At 40.2% G+C, this 24,595-nt stretch overlaps 1 protein-coding gene across 9 annotated transcripts in view; it reads right to left on the bottom strand.

Annotated features, from left to right (window-relative positions):
- Positions 1–24,595, bottom strand: part of ADGRV1 (adhesion G protein-coupled receptor V1) — a 329,124-nt gene that overhangs the window by 303,012 nt on the left and 1,517 nt on the right. For all 9 annotated transcript variants that reach the window (XM_077347591.1, XM_077347582.1, XM_077347586.1 and 6 more), the window contains exons 2-8: positions 14,178–14,362; positions 13,521–13,670; positions 12,480–12,575; positions 10,944–11,048; positions 7,487–7,600; positions 4,373–4,938; positions 1,631–1,901 (exon numbers count right to left, since the gene is read on the bottom strand). In XM_077347591.1, the coding sequence (XP_077203706.1) occupies positions 1,631–1,901; positions 4,373–4,938; positions 7,487–7,600; positions 10,944–11,048; positions 12,480–12,575; positions 13,521–13,670; positions 14,178–14,362 (1,487 nt within the window). The remainder of the gene's footprint in view (positions 1–1,630; positions 1,902–4,372; positions 4,939–7,486; positions 7,601–10,943; positions 11,049–12,479; positions 12,576–13,520; positions 13,671–14,177; positions 14,363–24,595) is intronic.

The raw sequence follows: 24,595 nt of genomic DNA, 5'->3' as shown, positions 1-24,595 counted from the left end.
AAGCTTGAACTTCCTCTGAAGTCCTGTATAACAGCCTGGATAATCAAGCTAATGCACTACTGATTAAACTGAAACGGTGCCTGACGAAAGGAGCTTTTGATCTCAAAAACTTATACCCTGAACCTCTTGTTGGTCTCTAAAGGTGCCACTGGACTCAAATCCAACTGTTCTACTGCAGACCAACACAGTTACCCTCTGAAACTATCTGAAATGCCTAGAAGTTTCATGCAGACAATAACATATTTAGTGTACAGACTGTAACCTAGAGAGTATCAATGAATTTATTTTAATTTAAATCTTCCTTAACCTTTTTCAGGTACTCTGAGGGAAAGAATAAACCTGCAAGGAAGCAAACAGGATTTCAGCATCAAGTTTCTTTCGTAACCTATGTACACAGATTAGAACATATTATAGAGTATATAGATTGCTTCAAGCAGAAGACTTCATCAAAGGAGTTTGCAGAGCAGATCTGTCATGGACCAGCCATCTCCAGCACAGCCCTGTCGACAAGGGAGTAAGTGATGTGGTGGTCTCCTCAGAGGTAGTAAGCACACCTGAACTAGAGCCACAGCCAGTGATAGAGACACTGCAGGGAGACAGTCTCTGAGAAGCCAGGCCTAGATTTGCAGCCCGGTACCAGTACAATGGCCCCACATCCCTGAGTTGGCAACAGAGAACCATCTCCCAACCAGAAAGTGTTACAATTACAAAACACTTGGCTGGTAATATATTGCTTCTACATATTTTGTACAAGATGCACCTAGACCAAACTTTCTCAACCAGGGTTTTGTGAAACCCTGGGGTTTCTTGACCGCCCTGGAAGAGTTTCCCAAATGGTTGGAAGTTAATTCATTTTTAATATATTTTTAAATTTGTGAAACATTTATCAGATCATGTTGACCCACCACCCATTCCAAAATGATGGGACTGGAGGGGGTGGGAAGAGGAGGAATTCTGGGTGAGCAGAATGCTTCCCAACCATATTCTGCACTATCATGCCACTTCTGGGGTTTCTCCAAGCCTGAAGAATGATTCAGAGGTTTCTCAATAGTAAAAAAGTTAAGAAAGTCTGACCTACATGAAGTAAGTGCACTTGGAAACGAAATGTAATGCTCAAACTATTACATCAAAATAAAGTTATTCTATGATTCTATGATTCTAAGTGATAACCAGTATGATGTAGTAGTTAGATTAGGATCTCCAAGACTCAGGTTTGAATTCTGATTCTTCCATGGAATCTTACTGGGTGACTTTGGGCAAGTCACACACTCTAACTTATCTTGCAGAGTTGTTGCAGAGTTGTTGCGAGGATAAAATGGTGGAGAGAAAGATGCAAGCCACTTTGGGTACCCAATGAGAAGGCAAGGTATAAATTAAATAAATAAACAAACTAATATTTTGGAACTTCAGCATTATTTCAGCTTATTTATTTATTTAGTGTATCTTAAGCTTGCCATACATGATAGTTTGGAACTCAGCCTTCAATTAGGCCAATTACATTCGACACCTTACTTTTAGTTTCAGAATATTGCCTTGCTGTTTTTATCTCCTTGTCAGTCTTATGTCAGAGGATTTCACATTGAGAAACTCTTGCCTACATTTCTTCAGAAGAAAGTAAACAAAGACTTACCTCAGCTGGTTCACTCACTTCTGCTCCCCCTTGTATTGTGTGAGCCAAAATTTTAAGCAGATATGGTTCTGCTTCTTCAGGGATATCATCATTAATTATATTCAGAGACAGTGGTGCTAGCATCTGCCCTTGATCAAAATGCAACATGCCTGAGTCTGGAGTGATATCTGTAGTCACAGGTGAAGAATCACTGCTGTTGCGTGTTATAATCCAGGCTACTGAAATATTTCCATGTGTTCCACCGTTCCTTACAATAGTGATACCTTCATACCTAAAAGTTGAAATCAAAAATTAACATAGTTCTCCTGTCTTAAACACTAGTTTTTTTACAAGATGGGGCATCCTTTTCTGTTCTATACAATTGCTTGTTTGTAAATTTTCTTGTGTTGGCGTTTTGCCCCCTTCATGGATTCATGCCTGTTCAAAATATGTTACCTTGTTTATATGCACCACTGCTAAAAAGATTTAAAGCTGATAAAAATTGGTTGGTTTTGAAGAAACTAAAATGGATCTAGAACAATTCTACAGGGCCAGCAAAAGGGAGCTCTTCCGCCAGGCATTTGGTTGAGTTTGACCAGAACCAATATCTTCCACTTGGGCCCCGAGCCTCCCTCCCGTGAAATCCAACGCCTGAACTGACCAATCATAGGTCTGTTTGTATGTTACGGTTATAAATTTTACTGCTCCCACTGTTTATTATTAGAATCCTAGAATCATAGGGCCATTCCGCACGAGTTCAAAGTAGCAGGAGTGTGGCAAATTGTAATCGCTACTAATTTGTAGTTATGCATGACGTCACACACAATCTGCTCACTCCTGCAAACAATCAGCTAAAAGCGTTTCTTTGTAGCGCTTAAAGGGAAATCCCAAAAGGTGGATTCACCCTCCGAAAAGCGCTACACTCTTGCAAGCAATCTGCAACAGTTCTGAAAAAGACCTGTGCATTCCCATACTTGCGGTTTCAGCAAAGTCCCCCCCCCCCGGCTCTCTCCTTTGAACTTCCGGCGAAGTGATCGCCATTTTTTTTTCTCGCAGCAAGCGGAGAGCAACGAACCGGCGAGCCTTCATTCACCGAGCGAGGTTTCTCCGGCTGCAGCCCCTACACAGAGCTGCTTTAAAGCTCGCTTCAAGTCACCAAGCACAACACAAGCCCCATTTGCTAGTTCCCTTTATTTTCGGCAGAAAATCGAGCCCGTGCATGGTGGGGGGGGGATTTTTTTTCACTCGGGGGAGCGTGGCAACGATGAATCGGCAGCTCATACACCACCTGCCAGCTAGATGGGTCTCTCGGTTGCAACGAATCAACGCAGATTCGTTGCAACCTCTTGAAACTTCAGAGAATCGGCCTCTCCATCAGATGGCTATCCAGACTCTGTTTAAAAACGTCGAAGAATGGAGAACCCACTACCTCCCAAGGAAGCCTGTTCCACAGAGAAACCACTCTGTCAGGAATTCCTTCCGGATGTTTAGACGGAATTTCTTTGCATTGAAAATATGTTTCTATGTTTAAGACATGTAAGCCAAAGTATTTTTTTTAATTTATTCATTTGAGTTATATACTGCCCTTCACTGCAATGTCCTTAAACAGCAACTTATTTGCTGCTAGAAAAAATAATCTGCATACCTGTTTGCATGTGCACATACACAGTATTTACATACATCTAGTAGAGAGTATATGTACCCCTAGATGTTCCAATACCCAGGCCACTGATCCCATTGGCAAAGTAATCCCAAGAAATCACAAATACAAATGGAAAGCTCTTACTACCCACTAATTTCACTTATTTTACTGACTTAACTTGTAACCGAAGTACACCTATACGTTCTTCTAGCTACCTGGGAGGCATTTATCCATGAACAATTTCCAAACAAGTGAGTATTTAAATATCAATCCATGTGGGCAAGGACAGATGGTATGTTTTTTTTCGCAATGTAACTGGCACATCTCTGGGGGGAGGGATAATTTTTGGAAGTTTGATCAGCAGCTACCCATATAATTAGGTTAAGGACTTTCAGAGCCATGAAGAACACCTAAAATGCAACTATATGAAAGAGAACTAGTCAAGAATATTAACTCATAATGAACTTTCTGCTAAACTTATTCTGGCTTTAAATACAAAACTGTAGAGTTGATTTAATGATGATCTCAACTGCTGAGCCATTCATGAAAGCAATGCAAACCATTCCTCATTCACAAGGAAATCATTTGGGCAAGTCAACAAATAAATTTCTGTTAGACTCTATGGTATACACTCCTAACTATGGATAGAAACATATCCCAGCATACCAGCCCAAATCCAGATTAAAAAACTGCACTTAAAATATGTTGAAATCAGCTGAACAAAGTGATTAGATAATCTATCCCATTAATTAATTGTGGCTTCAGTGAAAAATTTTTTTCTCTACACTGAGGTCATTTTATGTATTTTGCACTTGTAACTACAGAAGTAATCAAAGTTCTCCATAACAATATAGGCTAGTTTAACTAAGCCTTTATGAATGAAATACCTCTGAGAATTCTTCTCATAGGGTTTCTCAGTTGATATTTACATAGTCTTGATCCTAACTCAAAGTATCTCAGGAACATATTAATATCAAAACAAAACACTTCCAAAGAATTCCAAAGAACATCACACACAGAAATATGAAATTCCCTCCACATGCCTAGGATTTGTTGTGCTAAATTAGATTTGTGAGATAACGTGATAATTTACTTATTTATTGAAGGAAGAGGTATAGTACCTTAACATTTGATCTTCATCAATAGTTACTTTCTGGGTAAACAAAATACTGTTGATGGATAGTACTCCGTAAGGTTTATCGTTGGGTTTAATGGTTATTTGAACAACAGAAGGATTTGTTAAAACAGCATCACCTTGTAAAGTATCCTTAAGAAGCATAATAAGAAATGTCTCAGCAATTTCTGGTATGGCATCATCAAGGATTTTGAATTTTAAAGACGTTTCATGTACTAGAGGGGGGAAAACAACAGTTGTGTTTGGCTGTAGATCTAGAAAATCTGAATTAATCTGTGCATGTGCTGTTGAATTCCCAGTTACAATGATGTAGCAAATGGAAACTTCATATTCATCAGGCCCAATTATGTTTCCACCATCTTCTTTACCCCGAACAACTGGAATTGTTATTATATCATCCTCTTCTTGTACCATATAAACACCTTGAGTAAATCGCACAGGGCTATCATTTTTCTTTATAATAATTTCAACAGATTTTTTTGATGTGTTGATTTCTGCTCCTCCTTCTACACTTTTCAGATGAATAATAAATCTTTCATCATTTTCTGGTATCTAGAAAAGTAATAACAGTAACTCAAATTACAAGTATACAGGGGCATTTGATAAAGGAAAACAGGGCTTCTCAAATGACTGTACCCAAAAAATTTCCAAAGGAAAAAATGGAAAATTTGGGGAAACACTGGATGGGAGGGGGGGGAAGACCCTCAAAGTTCTCTCTTTTGCTTTTTAAAAACTTAAAACATGCAGCATGAACATTTTAATGCAGAACAACCTACAGCTTTATATAATACCAATCCTTATGCATACAGCAGACATGTAAAATATTTTCAACTATACTGTTTAAATATGAATAATTCTGGAAACAATTATGTCATAATATGTTTGATAGTAATACTGAAGAGTTCAGTGTTTTCAAGATTATAAAGTTTGACTTGATATCTAAAGATGCACTTGTAATCTCTAACTCTCAAAACAGCACAAGTCTTTGAACGGCAACCCCCAAAACTGATATTAGCTTTCAGTTATTACTCACAGATCAATTTTATAAAGAATCTTAACACAGCCCGCGGTGCCGCAGACTAAATAAAGCCGTAAGGGCTTAGTAGGAGGAGTTAGGGCGGGCTCTGTCCGGGATGAGGAAGGGTGCCGATTGGCCCCTTCCTCCGGACAGACCATCGGCCGGGCCAATCGGCAGGTGCGAGGCGCCTGCCGATTGGCCCGGCCGATTCCCGCCCTGCTGACAAGGGAGTAATTGCGAGCCGCGCAGAGCGCGGCTCACAGTTGCTCCCTTGCCGGCAGCCTGATGCGTCGGGAGGCGCAAAGCGCCTCCGACACATCAGGCTGCCGGCAAGGGAGCCCCCGCCAGCCGCGCTGTGCCGACTGCCGGGGGCTCCCTTGCCTAGCGCCCACTGTATTTTTCTTACAGCGGGCTTGATTACTAGTTTAATCAGAATTTTGCTCCAATGCTCCTGAATGTTCACTGGGTCATAACAATCTCAAATAATTTCCTAAACATAAGACAAATCTTGCCTGAACCTTCTCTTGTGAAAGAATTCTATAATGTGGGCAACACAGTCAGGAACTTATCCTTTGTCCAGACTATTAAAGCATCATTTATATTTCTTGTTCAGCACTGTATTTATAAAATCTCAACAGCACTCAATTCTCACTCCAAAGCAAATTGCTTTGAAAAACTCGTGCACCTGTTTCTCTGGCTTTGAAATTCAAAAACGCCATTCACTTCTGAGAGGAAACACGGTACTTCAGAGATAGCCTGCTGATAAATATTCAGTTAGTGTGTAGCATCTTTTCTAAGCAGATCTATGTTCTCAAGTTTCCAAGCAAGAGTCCAAGTTCTTTATTCCCTACCTTCTCCTTCTCTTTCATATTCATTTGCTAATTGGCCACCCTCAAATGCTTCTCTAGAGATGGTATTCAGGAGTGGGTATTCAAGCTGTCTTTGAAGCTAAGGTCAGCTTTATTCCTTATTTAATTTGTCGCACTTTTACTTCCATAATAGGTTTTGACTTCTACTCCTCAACTAGTTTTAGCCCATACAATATCTATGTCTTACAAATGTTTATCTTAGTACTAGATATTTTATCCCTGTAATGTGCTATGCAAAGTTTATTATTTGCAATAATAATTTATGTAATTATGTGAATTCACATGGATGGTGATTCTTTTATTATTGAGATAATAAGATGCTTTAAAAATCAAAATAAAATAAAGGGAACTTAGTTCACAGTGATTTATATGGTAAATATACAGTCAGTAAAAGTTCTGCAGTCCTCAAATTAAAACGGAGCTATTTCACACAAATGTAAAAACTAAATACTGGCACGCTAACTGTACTGCATTGCTTGGCAGGATTTTGACCTGATGACAGTAGCATGTCTTGAAGTCTATGGGGCCCTGTTCCTCAACAGTGGCTCCTAGGGATTACAACATCATAAAGAGTCCAGCACATGTAACAAAGAATCAAAGGAGAATGGGGAGAACTCTGGTTGATAACGGGGAGTATGATTATGTATATGATATAGAGTTATGCAAAGAGACCTGGCAAATAGCCCATTGACTGAAAGTCAGTTCATACATTACTTCTCCCATCCTCTCTTGTCATTTAAGTACTCACATAAGTAATCTATTACAGTGATGTTAAAGGGGGGGCGCAGAAGTTTACAAATCATACTCTATGTTTATCTGTCTCGGAATACAAGGAGGAGAATCTAAATATCTTCCTATAACAATAAACTATTAATGTAAGTGGAACACAAAAATGAGCTCTTAAATATATACAAGACCACGGGATGTAACATAATAATTACACTCTATTGTCCAAGAGCTTTAAAAATATCCAGAAATTTGGCCAGGCATCATTTTATTAAGAGATGAAGAAGGTAATATTTCCCCAGTTCCCATAGTGGTTGTATTATAAATATTAGGTTATTGCCAGTGATAGAAGATAGCATGATAGCGATTCTAAAAGTCCACCAGTCTAAGATGAAGCTGTTTAACATTAGCTAAGGATACTGCATAACTTCTTAATTATTTTTATGATTAGATTATATCTTCAAAAGTGACTGAAGTGTTCTCTTACCTGATCATCAAGGACAAACAAGCTATAAATCAACCCAGCTGTGCCAGGAGGAAAGGTAATATTCCCTCTTACTGGGCTCAAGTCTTCTTCAGGAGTATCTGGAGCACCTTCTACCTATGGATAAACCATTGCTTACATTCAGTAAACTTGAAGGCTTTCAATAGTCAACAACACCCAGAAAGCAGAAAGATGAAAATGAAATTCTTATCGAAATTGGTATCAATTCAGCTACCAATTATTTCAGTAGTAATAGGATTTTGTCCCAGTAACACATTCTGATGATCTGAAACCTAAGTAGACAGTTTTATTTCAAAGAAACTGGTTGAAGCAAATAGAAATCTGGAACTTTCAGGACAATCCCAAAAAGAATGGGGACACATCCATAGGCCAAATGCCTATGCTGTAGTATTTCTAATTTCCATGAATACAATTTCCTCATTCTCCAGGATATTAAAGCAGGAAGCCACCTATAAATCCAGCATAGCTCCTACATTTGTAACGGTTAGACACTAGTATGGAACTCAGACTGTGATTCCTCCTAGTCCAGGCTCAGCGCTTTACAACTTGTGCCACAGAATCAGCTGCCATAGCAGTTTATATAACAGCATATTTTAGGATCTAGATTCTAGGGAAGTCAGTCCCCAGGGGTGACCTAGGGATCCCCTGGAACTATAGCTCATCTCCAGACTAAAGAGATCTGTTCCCCTGGAGAAAATGGATGCTTTAGGCTAGCGGTCCCCAACCTTTTTCCGGTTGAGGACCACTTCTGGGGTTGAGGGAAAGTTGTGGGCCCGGCCACGTGCATGCACGTTTCTGCCAGCAGGTGGTGCTAATGCGCATGCGCAGAATAGCCGTGCATGCGCGTTTTCGCCAGCAGGGGGCGCTACGTGCATGTGCGGCAGCTCTGTGCATGTGCGTTAGTGTCCGCTGGCATGCCGGAGGCCGCGCCTGCCTCTTCTCCCCATTCTCACAGCAAGAAGCTAGCCGGGCCACGAGTGAAGCGGCCACTTTGGCGGCCGCTTCACTCGGGGCCTGGCAAGCTTCTTGCAGCGGGGGTGGCGGGGAAAAGGCAGGTACAGTTGCTGGCAGCCTGGCACCAAGGCCTTTGTGGCCCGGTACCAGGCCGCAGATCGGGAGTTGGCGACCCCTGCTTTAGGGGGTAGACTCCATAGTATTATACTCCACTGAAGTCCCTCCCCGCCCCAAATTCCACACACTCTCAGCTCCACTGCCAAAGTCTCCAGGTATTCCCCAACCCAGAGCTGGCAACCCTAAGTTTCTCTCTTAGTCTGGGATCATCTGAATAGGTCTCAGCTCATCAGCAGACAGATTCATGGAGGACAGGTCCATTAATAGCTACTAGCCATAGAAAGTAAAGGGAACCTTCTTATTCAGAGGTAGCAAATTTCTGAGACAGCATTGGGAGAAGGCTTTATGGCATTTGTTGGCAGCTGTGTGAAACTGCTGGACCATTGTTCTGATTTAAAAAAACAACTGTTATGTTCTTACAGAACAGTCCACAAGTCACGAGTCATATAAGACCAAGTCAAATTTAGTTGCAGTCTGTGTTCTCAGAACAGTTGTGCAGCCCCAGACACTGGTACTTAACTATTTTTTCTCCTCAAATAATATTTATTGAAAATTAAGATTTTACATAATTCTGTATTTACTGTCACTTATTTATATCCTGGTATCACTATGCTAGCCCTCCATCTGGTTTACAACAAATCTGTAAGCTGCCCCGAGCCGACTTGTCAAAAGTGGTGGGGTATAAGTTCAATAATAAATAAATAAACAAACAAACAAACAAACAAACAAACAAACAAACAAACAAACAAACAAACAAACAAACAAATGATGTATCCATAATATTAATTGCACATAAAAATAGATTTCACATACCATGAAAGTTTAAAGAAGCCCAGGAGCTTAGTAAAACAGAAGAGTCTTTACTTCTAACCTAAATACTAATAGCAAAACAGTCATGTCAGCTTCCCTTACTAGGATGTTGCAGATTTTGGTGCTCTCACTGGAAAATCTTATCACATACTGTCTGACAGCACAGGCGGTAGAGCAAAGGTTCTGAAGATGACCTAAGGTTAATTTGGTAAGGGACATTCTTTAAGACAGTGGTCCCCAACCCCCGATCCAGGGACCAGTACCGGTCGGTAGATCAGTCGGTACAAGGCCACGGCCCCTCCTCGTCCTCCTCCCCGGCTGTTACCTCGGGGGCTGCCCTGCCACTCTGCCGCCGGTTCACCTTTGATGCTCTCTGGCAGCTGCCATGGCTGGGGCTCCCCCTCAGCATGGCACTGCACAGTTGTTACTGGCAGCGCCCCCCAGTGGGCAGCGGGAAGTCAGGGGTACTGGTGGGAAAGCAAGTGGAGCGGGGGCTCAAGTGGCGGCAACGTCCCTTGGCAAAAGACTAACCCCCCCCCCCCCAGGCCTCAGTAAAACTGTCAAGTGTTGACGGGTCCCTGGTGCTAAAAAAGTTGGGGACCACTGCCTTAAGACACTCCAGGCTCAGAACATTTAAGAATATGTAAAAACAGCACTTTCAGTTGAATCCAGAAACCAACTGCGAATCAGTGTAGCTGTAGCAAAATGGAGAAGTAAGCTACAGAAGAATTATTCTTGACAACACCCTAGCAGCCACATTTTAAACCAGCAATACTTTCCAGACACTTTTGAAAAACAACACGCAGAATGCATTATAATAAACGAATCTGGGGACTACCCAGACATATAACTGTGGCTAGATCTTTCCTCTCAAGTGAAGGACAGTCAATAAACCAGACACAACTAGTAAAAAGCAAATCCTCACTAACTGCTGGCATCTTAACATCATGTGCAGCTTGAGATCTAGAAGTATTTCCAGACAATGAATATTTTCAGGAAGAATGCCATCTCATCTAAAACAGGCAAAACACCTAATCCATAATCAGTCACATTCCTGACCAACACTATCTCCACCTTGACTGGTTAAGTTAGAATTTATTCAGACACGCCCAAGTTCTCTCCAACTCCAAGCACTGGTTCAGAGTTTCAACCACCCCTTTAGATTCAGATGGAAAGGGGAGATGGAGCTTTTTATCTGTATATTGATGGCATCTCACTATGTATTTCGAACAAACTTCATATAGTGGTCAAAGGCAAGGGACAGAAGATGGCACTTTATTTATGGCACTCCATAAATCACAGGCCAAAGGGTAGAACACTAGTCTAACCACATACACTTCTAGGGAAGACCAGAACCACAGCAAAGTAATGCCACGTAAGCCAATACTGGCAAGACAATTCATAAGGATATCATGACTGATGTTATCAAAAACTGTTGAGAAGTCCAAAAGTACCAACCAGAACAGTGGCTCTTAAGGTATAAAGCCAGACTGAAAAAGATCCAGATAACCGGCATCTAATCATATGTTTACAAAAGGAAGCAGATGAGTAGACTTACCTCATAGATCACAGTCACAGTTCCATATGTTCCCTTCTCTCTAATCAGAGTAAGAGGTACAGATTCATTCCCATGCCTGGGCTCAATCAGTGTGATTAAGGAAGGCTAAAAGGGGGAAAGGAAAAAGTAACATCAGGAGCCAATGAGATATCCTGATAGAAATTGTAACCATAGCAATAATAAACTCCCAAAGAGTTAATTACATCTATGACGGTATTCCATTTCCCAGTAACAAATTTGTTTTGCTAATTTAAACACTGAACATAAATATTAAAAACAATTGTTTTTTGCCTCTCTAACAATTATGACCACTATATAAATATAAACTAGGTTAAAAAGATTGTGTCACTAAACATTTATAGAGCTTCTTAAACCTATCAAACCAGACATTTTGCTCATCAAATCACGTCAAGAAAGCTAAGTACAAAATTAAAAATAAATTCGTTTTAAATATGTCTGATAAGGAAGAAGCAGGAACAACATAGTTACTTGAAACATTAGTATTCTAGTTATATTCCAGAAATTACACATTTCTTTTAAAATCTGATAACAATAGCACCCACATACATATAACAATCAATTGCTGTAAAACACTAAGCAAAATATTATATAAAACAATGACTGATTTCACTTCCTGTATGGACAGCCAAGGTTATTTAGCTGAGTAAAATAACAACAACAACAACAACAACAAGGCTAAATACCCTGTAAGTTTGCCAAAAAATATTTTAGTAGGCCCCATTTTCTCAAGCCTAACCCTAAAGCCTCTGGAAGCTACGTTATATGATCTGTCATCAGCTGTTGGTAAAACTAGCTAACATGCTAGAGATTAACCTGATGAGGAAGGACAGGCTGATTATATAAGGTACGGGGGTCACAGCAGATGGCTTTTTTGGAGCCAGGCATCTTGGTGTGAAAAATCTGGTGCTCTGTGTAATACTGATACAGCTTTCTTTGTAAGAACTTAAATCACGTTGCTTATATTATGTGAATAATATTTATGTTGTCTAGTAATCTATACAGGGCTGTTATCTTCTCCATCTTGTATCCAAAGTCAGTGACAACTAAATCAGCTGTTTCATCTCACTTGGGACCTATAAAAAGACCCTCAAATGACCTGCCAAGTATCATACCTTCTGGTTGCCTGGTATTCAACAACTTTGATGTCATAATCCAATAATAATCCATAATCCAAGAAAATATGTTGAGCCACAACAGGCTACATGGGGCAACAGGAAAATCATTCAATCTGCATCCTAAGGTACCTTGCTGCTGCTGAACAGTCTCAAGGCCTATTGCTAGAGAAGGAAAACTTTTCTAATAGGATGTGGGATGGGTGTGCTGTGATGAAAGTTGCATACCTAAAGTCATCCATGCTATTTATGTCTCAATTTAATTGGGGACTTCCCACTCATTCTTTCAACCACGATGCTATGGCTGCTCTATTTCCCATTCACTGCTAAATTATTCCTACAAGAGATCTCCATTCTTTTCCATTTCAAATAATAATAAAGGTATATAAAACAAAAATCATACCATATTGAAAGAAATAATTCCAAAAGCATTGTCATTTGATAAAATTGTTACTGTTACAGTTCTAGGCGAGCCAAGCGTTACTCCGGGAAACGGCTTCTGAAACAGACCAGGCACACAGTATATACAATTTACAGTATGTAAATGAAATAGTCTATACCAGGGGTAGTCAAACTGCGGCCCTCCAGATGTCCATGGACTACAATTCCCATGAAATGCTGGCAGGGGCTCGTGGGAATTGTAGTCCATGGACATGTGGAGGGCTGCAGTTTGGTTACCCCTGGTCTATACAATCAGAAAAACTGCATTCTTGTTTTCAGTAAGGTGTTCAATATGGTGGCTATTTTCAGAGTAAATGTATGTTTCTTAATGATACATCCCAATGAAATGGTATTTGGAGTTAGCTCATTGCTCCAAAGCACTCTGACTTTTTTCATGCACCACAAATTCTATAGACTTAGCCTGGTTAAACAACAAAGTGTTTGACTCAAACCCTGGAGAACATTCATCATAGCTTGACAATATTATTGATACCATAGCAATAAGAAGCATGCATTACCCCCCACTCCTAACAAGAAACTGAAGCACTTTTCACAATATATTTAGTGTTGAAAATTCTGAGATGAACTTTTATAAGTCCTATAATGATCATTTATTTGATTCACAATGAAGAAACAGAACAACATTGTCTAAAAATAAGATGACTGGTGTATAACAATGGCAAGAATACAAGGAAAGTGGGGCGGAACTGAAGAAATATTTGTTTTATGTACCAAAACATTAGGAAGCTCTTATGTCCAAAGACCAAGCATATAGTTTAATGTAATTCAAACTGCCTGTGCATTTGAAGCTGTCTTTAACCATCTGTCCATCCGACAGTACTAGGTGTTCTTTCAGTGGCTCTCCAGACTTTCAGGCAGATAAGAGGTATTTCTAACAGCTATAAACTAAGATCTCTTCTCTAGGAAGTCCATGAACTGAATCAGTGGCAAAACATGTGCCACGGAGAAACAATCCTCCCTTCTGAGAAAAATTAGTACCTACCTGTAAGGTCAAATAAAATGTGAAAGTCTCATCAGCCTCTGGAAGATCATCATCACACACAGAGATATACACTGTTCGATTTGTTTCTGTTTCAGTTATGTATGCTGCTGCGTATGTATCAAAAAAGTCTCCTGTATTATCACCGTGAACCTAAAATACATATGTATTCATGAAATCAGAATCATTATGTAAAACTTCAAATAACATTTCCACTAATATGCATGTACAATAATATTTTTAAAAAATCTTTCATTATTAAAGTATTATGACATTGTGAAGACTTTTTTCATGTCTTCCAATGGAAAACTACTTTCGGCTTCAGTTTGCCAGGAACAAATGAATACGAATGCTCTCCCCAATTCCCAAAAATAAAAACTCTTTGTTCAGTTTTGGGTTAAACTGTAGGCTCCACCTATGAAGCTGCTCTATACTGAATTGACCAGCAGTCCGTTAAGGTCAGTACTGCCTACTCAGACTAACAGTGGCTCTCTGGAGTCTCTACTGGAGTCCTTTCGCATCACCTCCTACCTGATCTTTTTAACTCAAGGTTCTGAGAATTGAACCAGAGACCTTCTGCATGCTAAGCAGATGCCGCACTACAGAGTCAGAGCCCCTTCCTTTCATTTCACCATCCATGCAAAGAGCAGGCTATCTTACCGATACAATCACTGTGATGTTCACTGGTTCTCCTGTTCTTTCTATAACAAGTCGTATAACTGTTGTGCTGGTTTCATTAACCACAAATTCAGTTTGTCCAATAAACTTTACTTCCGTTTCTCCAGATATAAAACTGATGGATAATGCTAAAAAAAGTGTAACTAATGAATAGGCAGAGGGCATCCCTAGAAGGAGAAAGAAAACAGGAAATACAAATATGAACAGAAAATGCTAGATATGGTGCCCTTCACATATTTATATGAACAATATATGAAGAATAACATATGAATATATATTCTTCCTGAGTATATTAACACCTTTTCAAGTAGAAACAGTGATATGTTAGTTAATATCTGCACATATGATTTTATATCTCATCTACTATTGACACAGCACCATGCCCTGGCAACATTGGTTCTAGAGACTCTATATAAGCCATCCATGTAGGCCAGGTATTTCTTAGCATTCCCAGGCCTGTCACTATAATATGAGATTTCTCAATTGATCTCTTTTATAGAGATACTAGTATCAAAGCCCATTTAAAACATGGGCTTTGTAGGGGCAGTAGGCAGGAAGGCGTGAGAGGGTGGGCGCGGCTCCCTTTGGCCCGCGGCAAGAGCACTTCCTGGGCTAAAGAGAGTGGAAACCTCCCCTGCTGGCAGCAACAGGGCTTTGTGGCCCACAGGGAGGCTCCAAACTCCCCCCAGCCCCCTCCCAGCAGGAGAGTACCTGCGGGCCGCAAAGCCCTGTCGCTGCCTCTCTCCTCATGGGTGACAATGAAGGCCGCAGCCACAAGGCTTCTAGCTGGAGGGGGAGAGCCAATCAGGGTTGACCTGGATGGACAGGGCCCTGGACAGTCTCCTCCCAGGAGGCTGTTTCCCAAATATATAAGGGAGTGAAATAGTGTTAAGGATGCGGAATGTACAATTCTCCTAAAAACAAACAATAAAAGGAAACATCAAAAAATACATCACCACAATACAAGTTTTCATATAATATGTTTCAAGGAGAGACTCCTGAATATTATCCAGCACAATGTGCCAGTCACAAGCCATTAGGATACACACTGAGATAGAAGAGACATATTCTTAAACAAACATTTAGATGTTTCGGTATTTTAAGACATGGCTAGAAAAAATGGGGTTGGAACTTTATGGACATCAATCCATTCACAGAACTGCCTGCAGGAAGATCCAGGATCAGCAATGGACTTGCTTGTGTGTCTGGGACAGGAAGGCAAGAAATGGTGTGCATCTTCCTATGGCAGAAGTCATTAGAATCTACAATGGACAGTTCTATTATTTAATCAGCCCAAGACTTTCAAGGCCAACCAGTCAGAAATACAGATCCACTAAAGATAAGGTGACCAGATTTTAACATTGGTAAAGCAGGACACCATTGACCGGGGGGGGGGGGGTTCTTGATTAAAAATGTGGTCTATATGGAGCAACAAAAAGTTTCATAGAACGCATAGAATGCAAAAATAGTATTTGTAATATATATATTTTTCAACATAAGTACAATTTCCAGGTACCCCCAGATGTCCCTGCAAAAGTGGGACAATCTGGTCACCTTAACTAAAAGTTAAATATTAAAGTAGCAATCTCATAGGAGACCAAATTTCCCTCCGAACTGCCTTCTTTCTTAGTGAAAAACACTCTGAACCCTAACCAAGCATACAGAACTCTTTAAAAGTGAAATAGAATCCCACAATACATGTTGACACATTCACTGAGGTTCTAAGTTGCCAAGAGGTTTCTACTGGTTGTCTGCATTGATTGCCTCCCTAGAACACAAATGTTGAGTGTTCAACGGCAACTTGAATGTGAACCATGCAACCTTTGTAAACTCAGTGGCAATTACTCTGTCTGCAAACTCAGGCATAATCTATAATGAACTAAGGGTGCCGTTGACCTTTTAGCTTCAGCTGTTACCACGTCATAGACCGAGCAAGCCTCTTCCCACGGTGTGTGCCTCAAGTAAATAATCCTGAAAATATGATCCTTATAGAGCAAGGTTAAGGCGTTTAGAATTACTTGAATTCTATTACCTCTGTTAAGGGGCATTCTAAAGCGATAAAGTTACTCTTGTGGAACTAGAGAAGTCTCGTTAACGTATCATCAATTATTCAGCTACCAATAATTCTTCCTCATTACATTTATTTCTACAATGATTTGTTTTGCAAAATATGCAAAAGATATTAAACCAACTTTAAAAATATTTACCTAATACATTTATGTTACCTATTGATTCTATTTTTAAATTAAAATCTGGACAAACAAAAAAATGCCTTATAAGTATCACATATCACAAAATGGTTTAGCCTGTACATTATTTCCCTTTATCCTATAGGACCAATTATGGTGTCTGTTTGTTTAGTTTTTAAAATGAAAATAATAATTCTCTTTCCTTTTGGAAAGCACTGTTTGACTTTAAGTTATCTGAGAACAGATATTAAGATATAAATTATGTTGCTACAACAGTTCTCATGGAGGGTATTAAAGGATGCTTCTATTTTTGCAACCTAGTTCCTTGGTCGGACTTTCTTCAAGACTAAGAAATAAAACATATTTCTTAGCTATTTGACAGAAAACAGGCATACCATCTCATTATGACTGGAGTTTTTTCCAGTATGTCACACATTCAAGATCTAAGCCATATCTACAAAAATAGGTTCGGGGGCTAGCCAGATTAAACCTTGACTTGGAGATAATAGCAGTTTAAATATACAGCAGTTCAGATTGATTTTAAAAGAATATATTCTGTATTGTGTCTATAAGCAAAAACAATGAAATGCTAGTTTTTATTCTGTGATCATTTTGACAGACTTTTTTCTCTTTCGCTGAAGCTGCTTTTATGAGAGTATGAATAGCAATGGAGAGATGCACAGATCATGCAACCCAAGCTGATTTTACCCGAAATGAGAAACATTTAAGTGTACCTTTATTCCCTTGCCCCTCAAAGGGGTAAAAGGGATCCTGAGGGATTTCACTGAAAAATGGCAAGAGAAAAAAAGGTTTAAAAGATCTCTCACCCCCCACACTTTCCCTTTCAAAAAGTATCTCCAGTACCTTCACAGGGGGGGTGGGGGTTAAAATTATCATGAAATACAAGCACACTTCTTGAAAAAACTGCAGAAATGCTATTGAAGGTAGATTTTAGCTACATTCATACTATTCAGAGTTCTAGGTTGTACTTAGAAATAACACAGGTGGTTAGAGCCTGCAAGTTTTTTCACTTGCTTTTGCCTAATTCCCGTCCTCATTGTAGCGCCCATGCTGTGTGATCTGTATCTCCCTTTTCTCCACTGGTGGCTTTCATTGGATTCTCCTGTCTTTATCCATACAGAAACAGTGAGGTAGATTTGGCAAAAGCATGTCATCTTTGATCTAAGATCATTCTGCCGGCTTCCATGGCAGAAGGAAATTAGCACCTGGGTCTTCGAGATCCTAGTCTGACAGTATACCACACAAGTCTCAGGACCCCTGGCATAACCTTTTTTTGGTGATCACAATTGGCCAGCTCCATTATTAATCTCAAGAAAAGCTGGCAGTAACCAACCCTATTAGTCTTCTACCACATACACCACATCTGTAAAGTGCTCCCATGGGAGCGGTAAAAATGAAGCAGTAAGGGCATTGTGGGTGGAGAAAGGGGCGGGATAAAAACTCGAAGGGGCCAACTCTGTGTCTGCCACTTTACATCAGAGCAACTACAATGCTCGTTTGACACAATCTGTGTAATTACCGCATTGCAAGCACTGCATCTGTCTGTTTAGGCACATAAAAACCCGTTCCAAATACTCAGTCACTTTCTAGTATGACCAGCAAACGGAACCCAGGACAGGGAATGAACAGGGTCAGATTTGATTCTACATCGCTAGAGATACTGATAGCAAAGAACAGTTTGTTTCTGAACCCAATAGTGCCCCTGTCCACATAATTTTATTTTCTTCTGTTTAAATGAATGGCTACCATTTCTTTATAAGGAGAAAAGTAAATTACTGGACTTTGAGACAAACTATGGTGGTAGCAGAACTTTCCTACCATTGACACAATCACCATAAACAGTAAAAGCATCCCTCACTCCCTTTCTGAATAAAAAACTACATTTCCATAGCTTCTTCCTCCACTTGAAACAAACCAATAAACTAAGTTAAGAGATATGTTCAGAATTAGGGAAGACAAAAGGAAGCATTACCCTCTCTCATCTCCTAAGTGCTGCCTCGGCAGGAGATTTTAGTGTTTCAGGAACTGAAGACCACTATCAGATTAAAGATTAAAAACAGAGAGAACAAAATCAGCATTTCTTCTGCAAAGGGAAACTCAAGAGTTATTTAAGAACCTCCTGAGTCATCTAGTCCTACTTTCAGATATTTAGACAAAATTTCTTTTGCATTCATTGCATCCCATTGGTTCCAGTCGTCCCTCTGGGGCAAGAGAGAACAACTCTGCTCCATCCTCTACCTGGCAGCCTTTTAAATACTTGAAGATGGTTATCAGATCCCATCTCAGTTGTCTCCTCTCCAGGCTAAACAGAACAAGCTCCCCCAACCTTTCCTCATACATCTTGGTCTCAAACCCTTCACCATCTTTGTTGCCCTCTTCTGAACACACTCCAGTTTGTCTACATTCCCCTTCAACTGGGGTGACCAAAACCGAACACAGTACTCCAAGTGAGGCCGAACCAGAGCATAGTAAAACGGTACCATCACTTCCCATGATCTGGACACAATACTCCGTTTGATACAGCCCAGAATCCCATTTGCCTTTTGAGTCACCAAGACCATTTACGCACTGGAACTTCACTACCCCAGCTCCCATGCAGGAGCAGAAATTGGGGGTGGATGAGGCGCACCAGGCCAAATGCTCCCCCATGTGGGTGCAGGAAGAGGTGGGGCAACCTGCCACAACTAAAACTCCAGCCTGCAGCCCAGCATGAAATCCCCAGTGCATAAATGGTCCAAGTCACACTGCTGACTCATGTTCAATGTATGGTCTACTAAGACTCCTAGATCCTTTTCACACATACTACTGCCAAGAAGTCCCCTCCATCCTATATTGATGTATATGGTTTTTCCTACCTAAATGCAGAAGTTTACATTTGTCCCTATTGAATTTCATTTTATTCAGTTTAGTCCACTTCTCAAGCCTATCAAGATCATCCTGTATTCTGATTCTGCCTTCTGTTGTGTTTGCTATTCCTCCTAGTTTAGTATCATCTGCAAATTTAATAAGTACCCCGTCTAATCCCTCATCCAAATCATTATGGGCAGCAACACATGACCATTGGCATCCTACTGGGTATATTGACTTCCTAGCAGAATCTGCCTGATCACTGTGGGAAAAATGATGCTGGAATAGATGGATTTAGGTTCTCCTGCAGCAGGGCCCTTATAAAGTCTTATAAGGAGATGGAAAGAATTTTTGGAGGAAAGACAACTTGGCTGTGGCCCCAGTTCACCTGGCCTCACTGATTAACTAGATGGTGAGAGACAAGTACCATCAGAGGATCCCCCGGATATGTTAGATCTGGCTCCCCACTCCCATTGGAAGAGCACTTGGCCCTTGGGCTGAATGAGGGTGGGGGTTGGGTGCTTAGAATTCTCTAGGAAAGTGATCGCCATCTGTTTTAAATTGTGATAAGGGTTTTTTTAATGGGTTTTTATGGAAATTAATTGTAAACCCCACGAGACCTTCAGAGAGCAGCAGTATAAAAATAAATAAATATATAAATATATAAATAAGGTTTAAAAATTATTTTGGTACCAAACATGACTAGTATTTAGGGAGATCTGGCCCTATATGATCCATGCAAGCCACCAGAGTTTCAATGTGCACTGGTCCTGCAACCATTCCCACAACTGACAGAAACTGCAAAATTAACATGTGCTGTGCAGTCTGTAGACCAGTGGTCCCCAACATTTTCAGGCTGAGGACCGGCGGCAACAGGGAGGCGGACTGCCAGGCCATGCTGGCCGCGCATGCGCCATGTGCGGCTGAAAATGCGCATGTGTGGCACTTCCATGCATCCACGCATGCGTGAAAGTGCCATGCATGCGCGTTTCCGGCCATGCATGGTGCATGCGCAGCCCTGCTTCCCTCTCCCCCCTCCTACAGTAAGAAGTTTGCCGGGCTGCAAGCTTGCGGCCTGGGAAGTTTCTTACTGTGGGGGGGGGCGGGGAGAGGGAGCCGCGGCCCAGCACCAGGCCGCAGCCCGGTGGTTGGGGACCACCGCTGTAGACTCTCCACAGACTCAAAGAGTAGGTGAGGAAACTAGCTTTTTCGAGATACCTCTGACATTTGTTTACTTACGCATTTCCAATTATACAAAATAACAGTGAACACAAAAGGAAACTCTATCACCACAACTGGCTAAACTTGAAGCAGGAAAAAAAATCTGAATCGACTACTCAGTATATTTGAATTTCCAAAGGTCCAAATTTTATAAATACCCATCTATATAATACAGCATTCTTCTACTTCACTATACATATGGACACTTTGTTAGGTCATCTTTAAACCGCCCGTGGCGCCGCGGGCGCCACGGACTAAATAAATGGTTAAGGCGCCTTGAGGTGGGCTTTGTCCGTGATGAGGAAGGGTTCGGATTGGACCCTTCCTCACGACAGACAATCGGAGGGACCAATTGGCAGGCGCGAAGCGCCTGCCGATTGGTCCCTCCGATTCCCAGCCCCAGCAACTGCGAGCCGCGCACAGCGCGGCTCGCAGTTGCTCCCGGCCTGACGCGGCGAGTGGCGCTTTGCGCCTCTCACCGCGTCAGGCCGCCGCCGCCAAAAGAACGCCACCGAACAAGCCGCCGACCAGCCCGCCGCCGCCGACCAAGCCAGCCACCGACGACGAGGAAACACACCCACCCACAGTAAGTGCCTAGCACCCGCTGCACTTAGCTGCAGCGGGCTTGATTACTAGTTAATATATATTTGTCATAAACAATTGACAGTGATGCTCCTACATGTAATACAAAATTCATATATATGGAAGCACTCACATCTCATCCACACTATATATGGATTCATGCATAGTGCATAAATCTTCCAGTCTTCAGAATGATGTATTCTCACAGAGAAAAAAAAGCAGGGGCTGGTAGTCTAACTAAAGGGCTGACTGCTCTTGCTGCTTTGTGATTTCCAGAAAACTCCTACACAATTTGGTTACATTTTAAAAACCATAATTTGGAAGAAGTTATATTTGAGACAGACAGGGAGTGACTTTCTGTTTGAGACATAAATGAAAAGTATTCTTTTCAAGTGCAGCCTGATCTTATCCTGAGTTGTAGCTGTTGCTAAGTTAGTGGAAGCTGCTGTGCCATATGGCATGAAACAAGCAGGAATTTCTCTCTCTCCCGCTTGTTGGTAACCACTGACTTTTTGTTACTTTTCCAAGCAGCTGTAAGCCATCATCCTATGATGGGGTACAAGGAAACATCAGCACCCAGCACCCAGCTCATCCCCCAAAGCTCCTTGTTCAAGGAGCTTTCCATTGTACTGCAAGAACCGGACTGGGCTCTTAGACTGACAAAAGGAATAATGTTATCCTCTATGATGGCTATGTCCAAAGTAATCAACATGGATAAACCACACTGCATGTTAATGTGTTTGCAAAGTTTAAAATAAATTATTTAGCTGTGCCTGACAACATGCAATTATACTTTAAATGCTAACTACTGTATTGCACAGTTTCAGTTATTTTAAATTACACACGTGTATCAAAATCCTATTCACTGATTCATTTACAATTCATTTTGTAAGATCTCAAAAGGTTTTTTAATGCTGATTTTCCTTCTGAGATGACATATCTCCCCACACACATACATTCTCATTCTTGATAAGAGTGGTTAACCTCATCTCCAATTTAACACACCCATTCCCTCTAATATTTATCCAGACTGATTCTAAATGAGAAGGATGCAGCATCTTACATTCTTGCTGATGAGAGGAAACAGGGCTAAAAAAAAATTCTGTCTTATTTTAAAGATGTGTCATTTTATCTTTCCCTAAATTGCAAGCTTTTTCAAAAGCTTCTCTAAACTTTGTAACCTGTGCTATAATTTAACTGTGACTATTTAATAATTATAATCAGTTTCTTATTAGTTGAGTATTCCGCTTTCCCTGCTCTATTGCACCCCTGGAGTTCAAGACAAGGAAGCCTCTTTGTTGATTAGTTATTTAAGACCAGCAACAATAACCAAGCTGGAAAGAAAGGTACTTTGAGAGGATTACACAAGGGTTAGTTCTCAACAGCACCAAGCAGAGGGGAAGCAAATTACAAACCCAAGTACTTTATTACATGTAACCAAATTGGCTGGCTGAAATGCTAATTGCCTTTCAGGAGCACTAAAAGCAGACAGTGGGGCTTGGGCTTCATGGGAATTACATGAACCCCTGTCCCACAACTTGTGCACCATTGTCTTGCTGAGAATTATTCAAAATCTATACAGAAAAGTTAGCTCTTTCTCTAACCTTCAAACATGGGAAATTTCTAAAACTCGGTCCAACACTTCAGATAACTTTGGCATGTAAAAATCTATAACAGATGGCTGAATTAAGGCCATGTTAAATCCCCAAGAAATCTTGGAACAGTCCAAAGTCCAAGTACCAACCAAGGTAGGCATTGGTCGCAATGCGTTTTTTAAAAAAATGTGATTGATAAATTAACATATTATTTTGTTTTTTGATACACATTTTACACTTGAGAAAGCTCTAGTGAAACGGGATCTACAATTAGCTGGCTTGCCCATTGTGTTTTTCTTTATTTAGCTTTCAGGGCTGATATATGCATTGCACTTACTCTTGAGACACCTTATTGATTTGCCTATGCTTTAACCCATTGGTTCTCTACTTCTCTTCATAACATTTATGATTGTTTCTCTTCTAATTTCATGTACTCATTTTATAAAATAGCACTTTGTTTACTGAGGATTTTGGGACACATGTTGTGGTTTTCCACTCCTTTTTTCAAAGAATTGTATGTAGCTTTATGCAAACTTGAATCTTGTTATTGAATTGCCTTCTGTTTGTATAAATTCATTATACTCAATGACCTTCTGAATACTATTGTTGATATTTATACACAGTGGCTCTTGTCTTTTTCTGCAGCAGCATTTTAAACATTATGGATTCTTCTACAATTGCATGAGCTCGCTGTCCTTTAAGCCCTCTCAACCTGAAGCCTTTTTTTTCTCTCAGCAGTACCAAACAGATTTTCATTCTACTAATTTATTAAGCAAGTGGACTATTTAATTGTTCTCCTACCATAATAATGACACCCTTTGGATTAGGGAGGATCAATGACCTCCCACGGTTATCTGATTTAACAGTCCTTCTGCTTTTCAACAGTGACATTTATCCTTCAATACATGGCCATCTATCTTTATTTTGCTCAAAACTGACTTCACTTTAAAAATTTTATCCTGGGTACAATCTGTACTTGATGTCTGACATTTTTATTTGTATATGGGAACTTTGGATAAAGGAAATCCTGTATCCCAATCTGATCCCAAACTAAGGATACAAAAAATTAAATCAATTTAAAAATGGCAATGTACACACTGAAGTAAGTAGAAAACATTTGCAGACATTAACTTACTAATACGTTGAGTGCTTTGAAGTATAAATTACTGGTAAACATGCATTCTCAGAAGTAATTCCCACTGTGTTCATTGTTCTTATGACTTCAAATAGTTTGATTTAAAAATTCATAATTTCTTCTTCCTACATTATTATTATTATTATTATTATTATTGAATTTATTTCCCGCCACTCCCTTGCGGCATAAGTGTACAGTTTGATTTAAAATGAGATTTGTCCAGAAGAAGCAGTATTAATCAAATGAAAAAGAATGTTCTAGACACAGAGGATATTCTGCATCTATTAATAACATCCAGTTTTGACATGAAAAATGTCAAAGCAGATCAGAGAACTATCAAAGATCCTTTTTGTTGAAGTTAGGAGCATAGAAATAGGGAGTATTTTCAAAATTCTCCAGCTAAAAACAATGGAACTTGAAAGACTTAGCTCTGACTAGATTGTACCCCTATTTGTTTCCTGCTGGATGAAAAATAAACCAAGGCTTAGATTTTATTTAATTCATTCCAATTCCATAATTCCAAGGACTTCGAAGTACATTTCATTATATTGCAAATACCGATTAAACCTATAGTTTTGGAACAAAACATTATTTTGTCACTTTTATCCCTCTCCCCACTCCATCAATGACAGCTTCAATGCTGTGTTTCCTCTGAGTAAGATTCAATCAGTTATGATCCTTGGGTGAGGGAATCAACTGATATCCTGATTCAAACCTAAAGGCACTGCATGATAGGTCTGTTTCACATCCAAAAGTGTTTGCCTAAAAAAGAACACTAAAATGACAGTAACATCTAACAAAACATTGAAA

Source organism: Paroedura picta, chromosome 7 (assembly GCF_049243985.1).
Source record: "Paroedura picta isolate Pp20150507F chromosome 7, Ppicta_v3.0, whole genome shotgun sequence".
Lineage (NCBI taxonomy): Eukaryota > Metazoa > Chordata > Lepidosauria > Squamata > Gekkonidae > Paroedura > Paroedura picta.
Note: the sequence above shows the minus strand (reverse complement) of the source record. Positions and strands in the feature narration are given on the sequence as shown.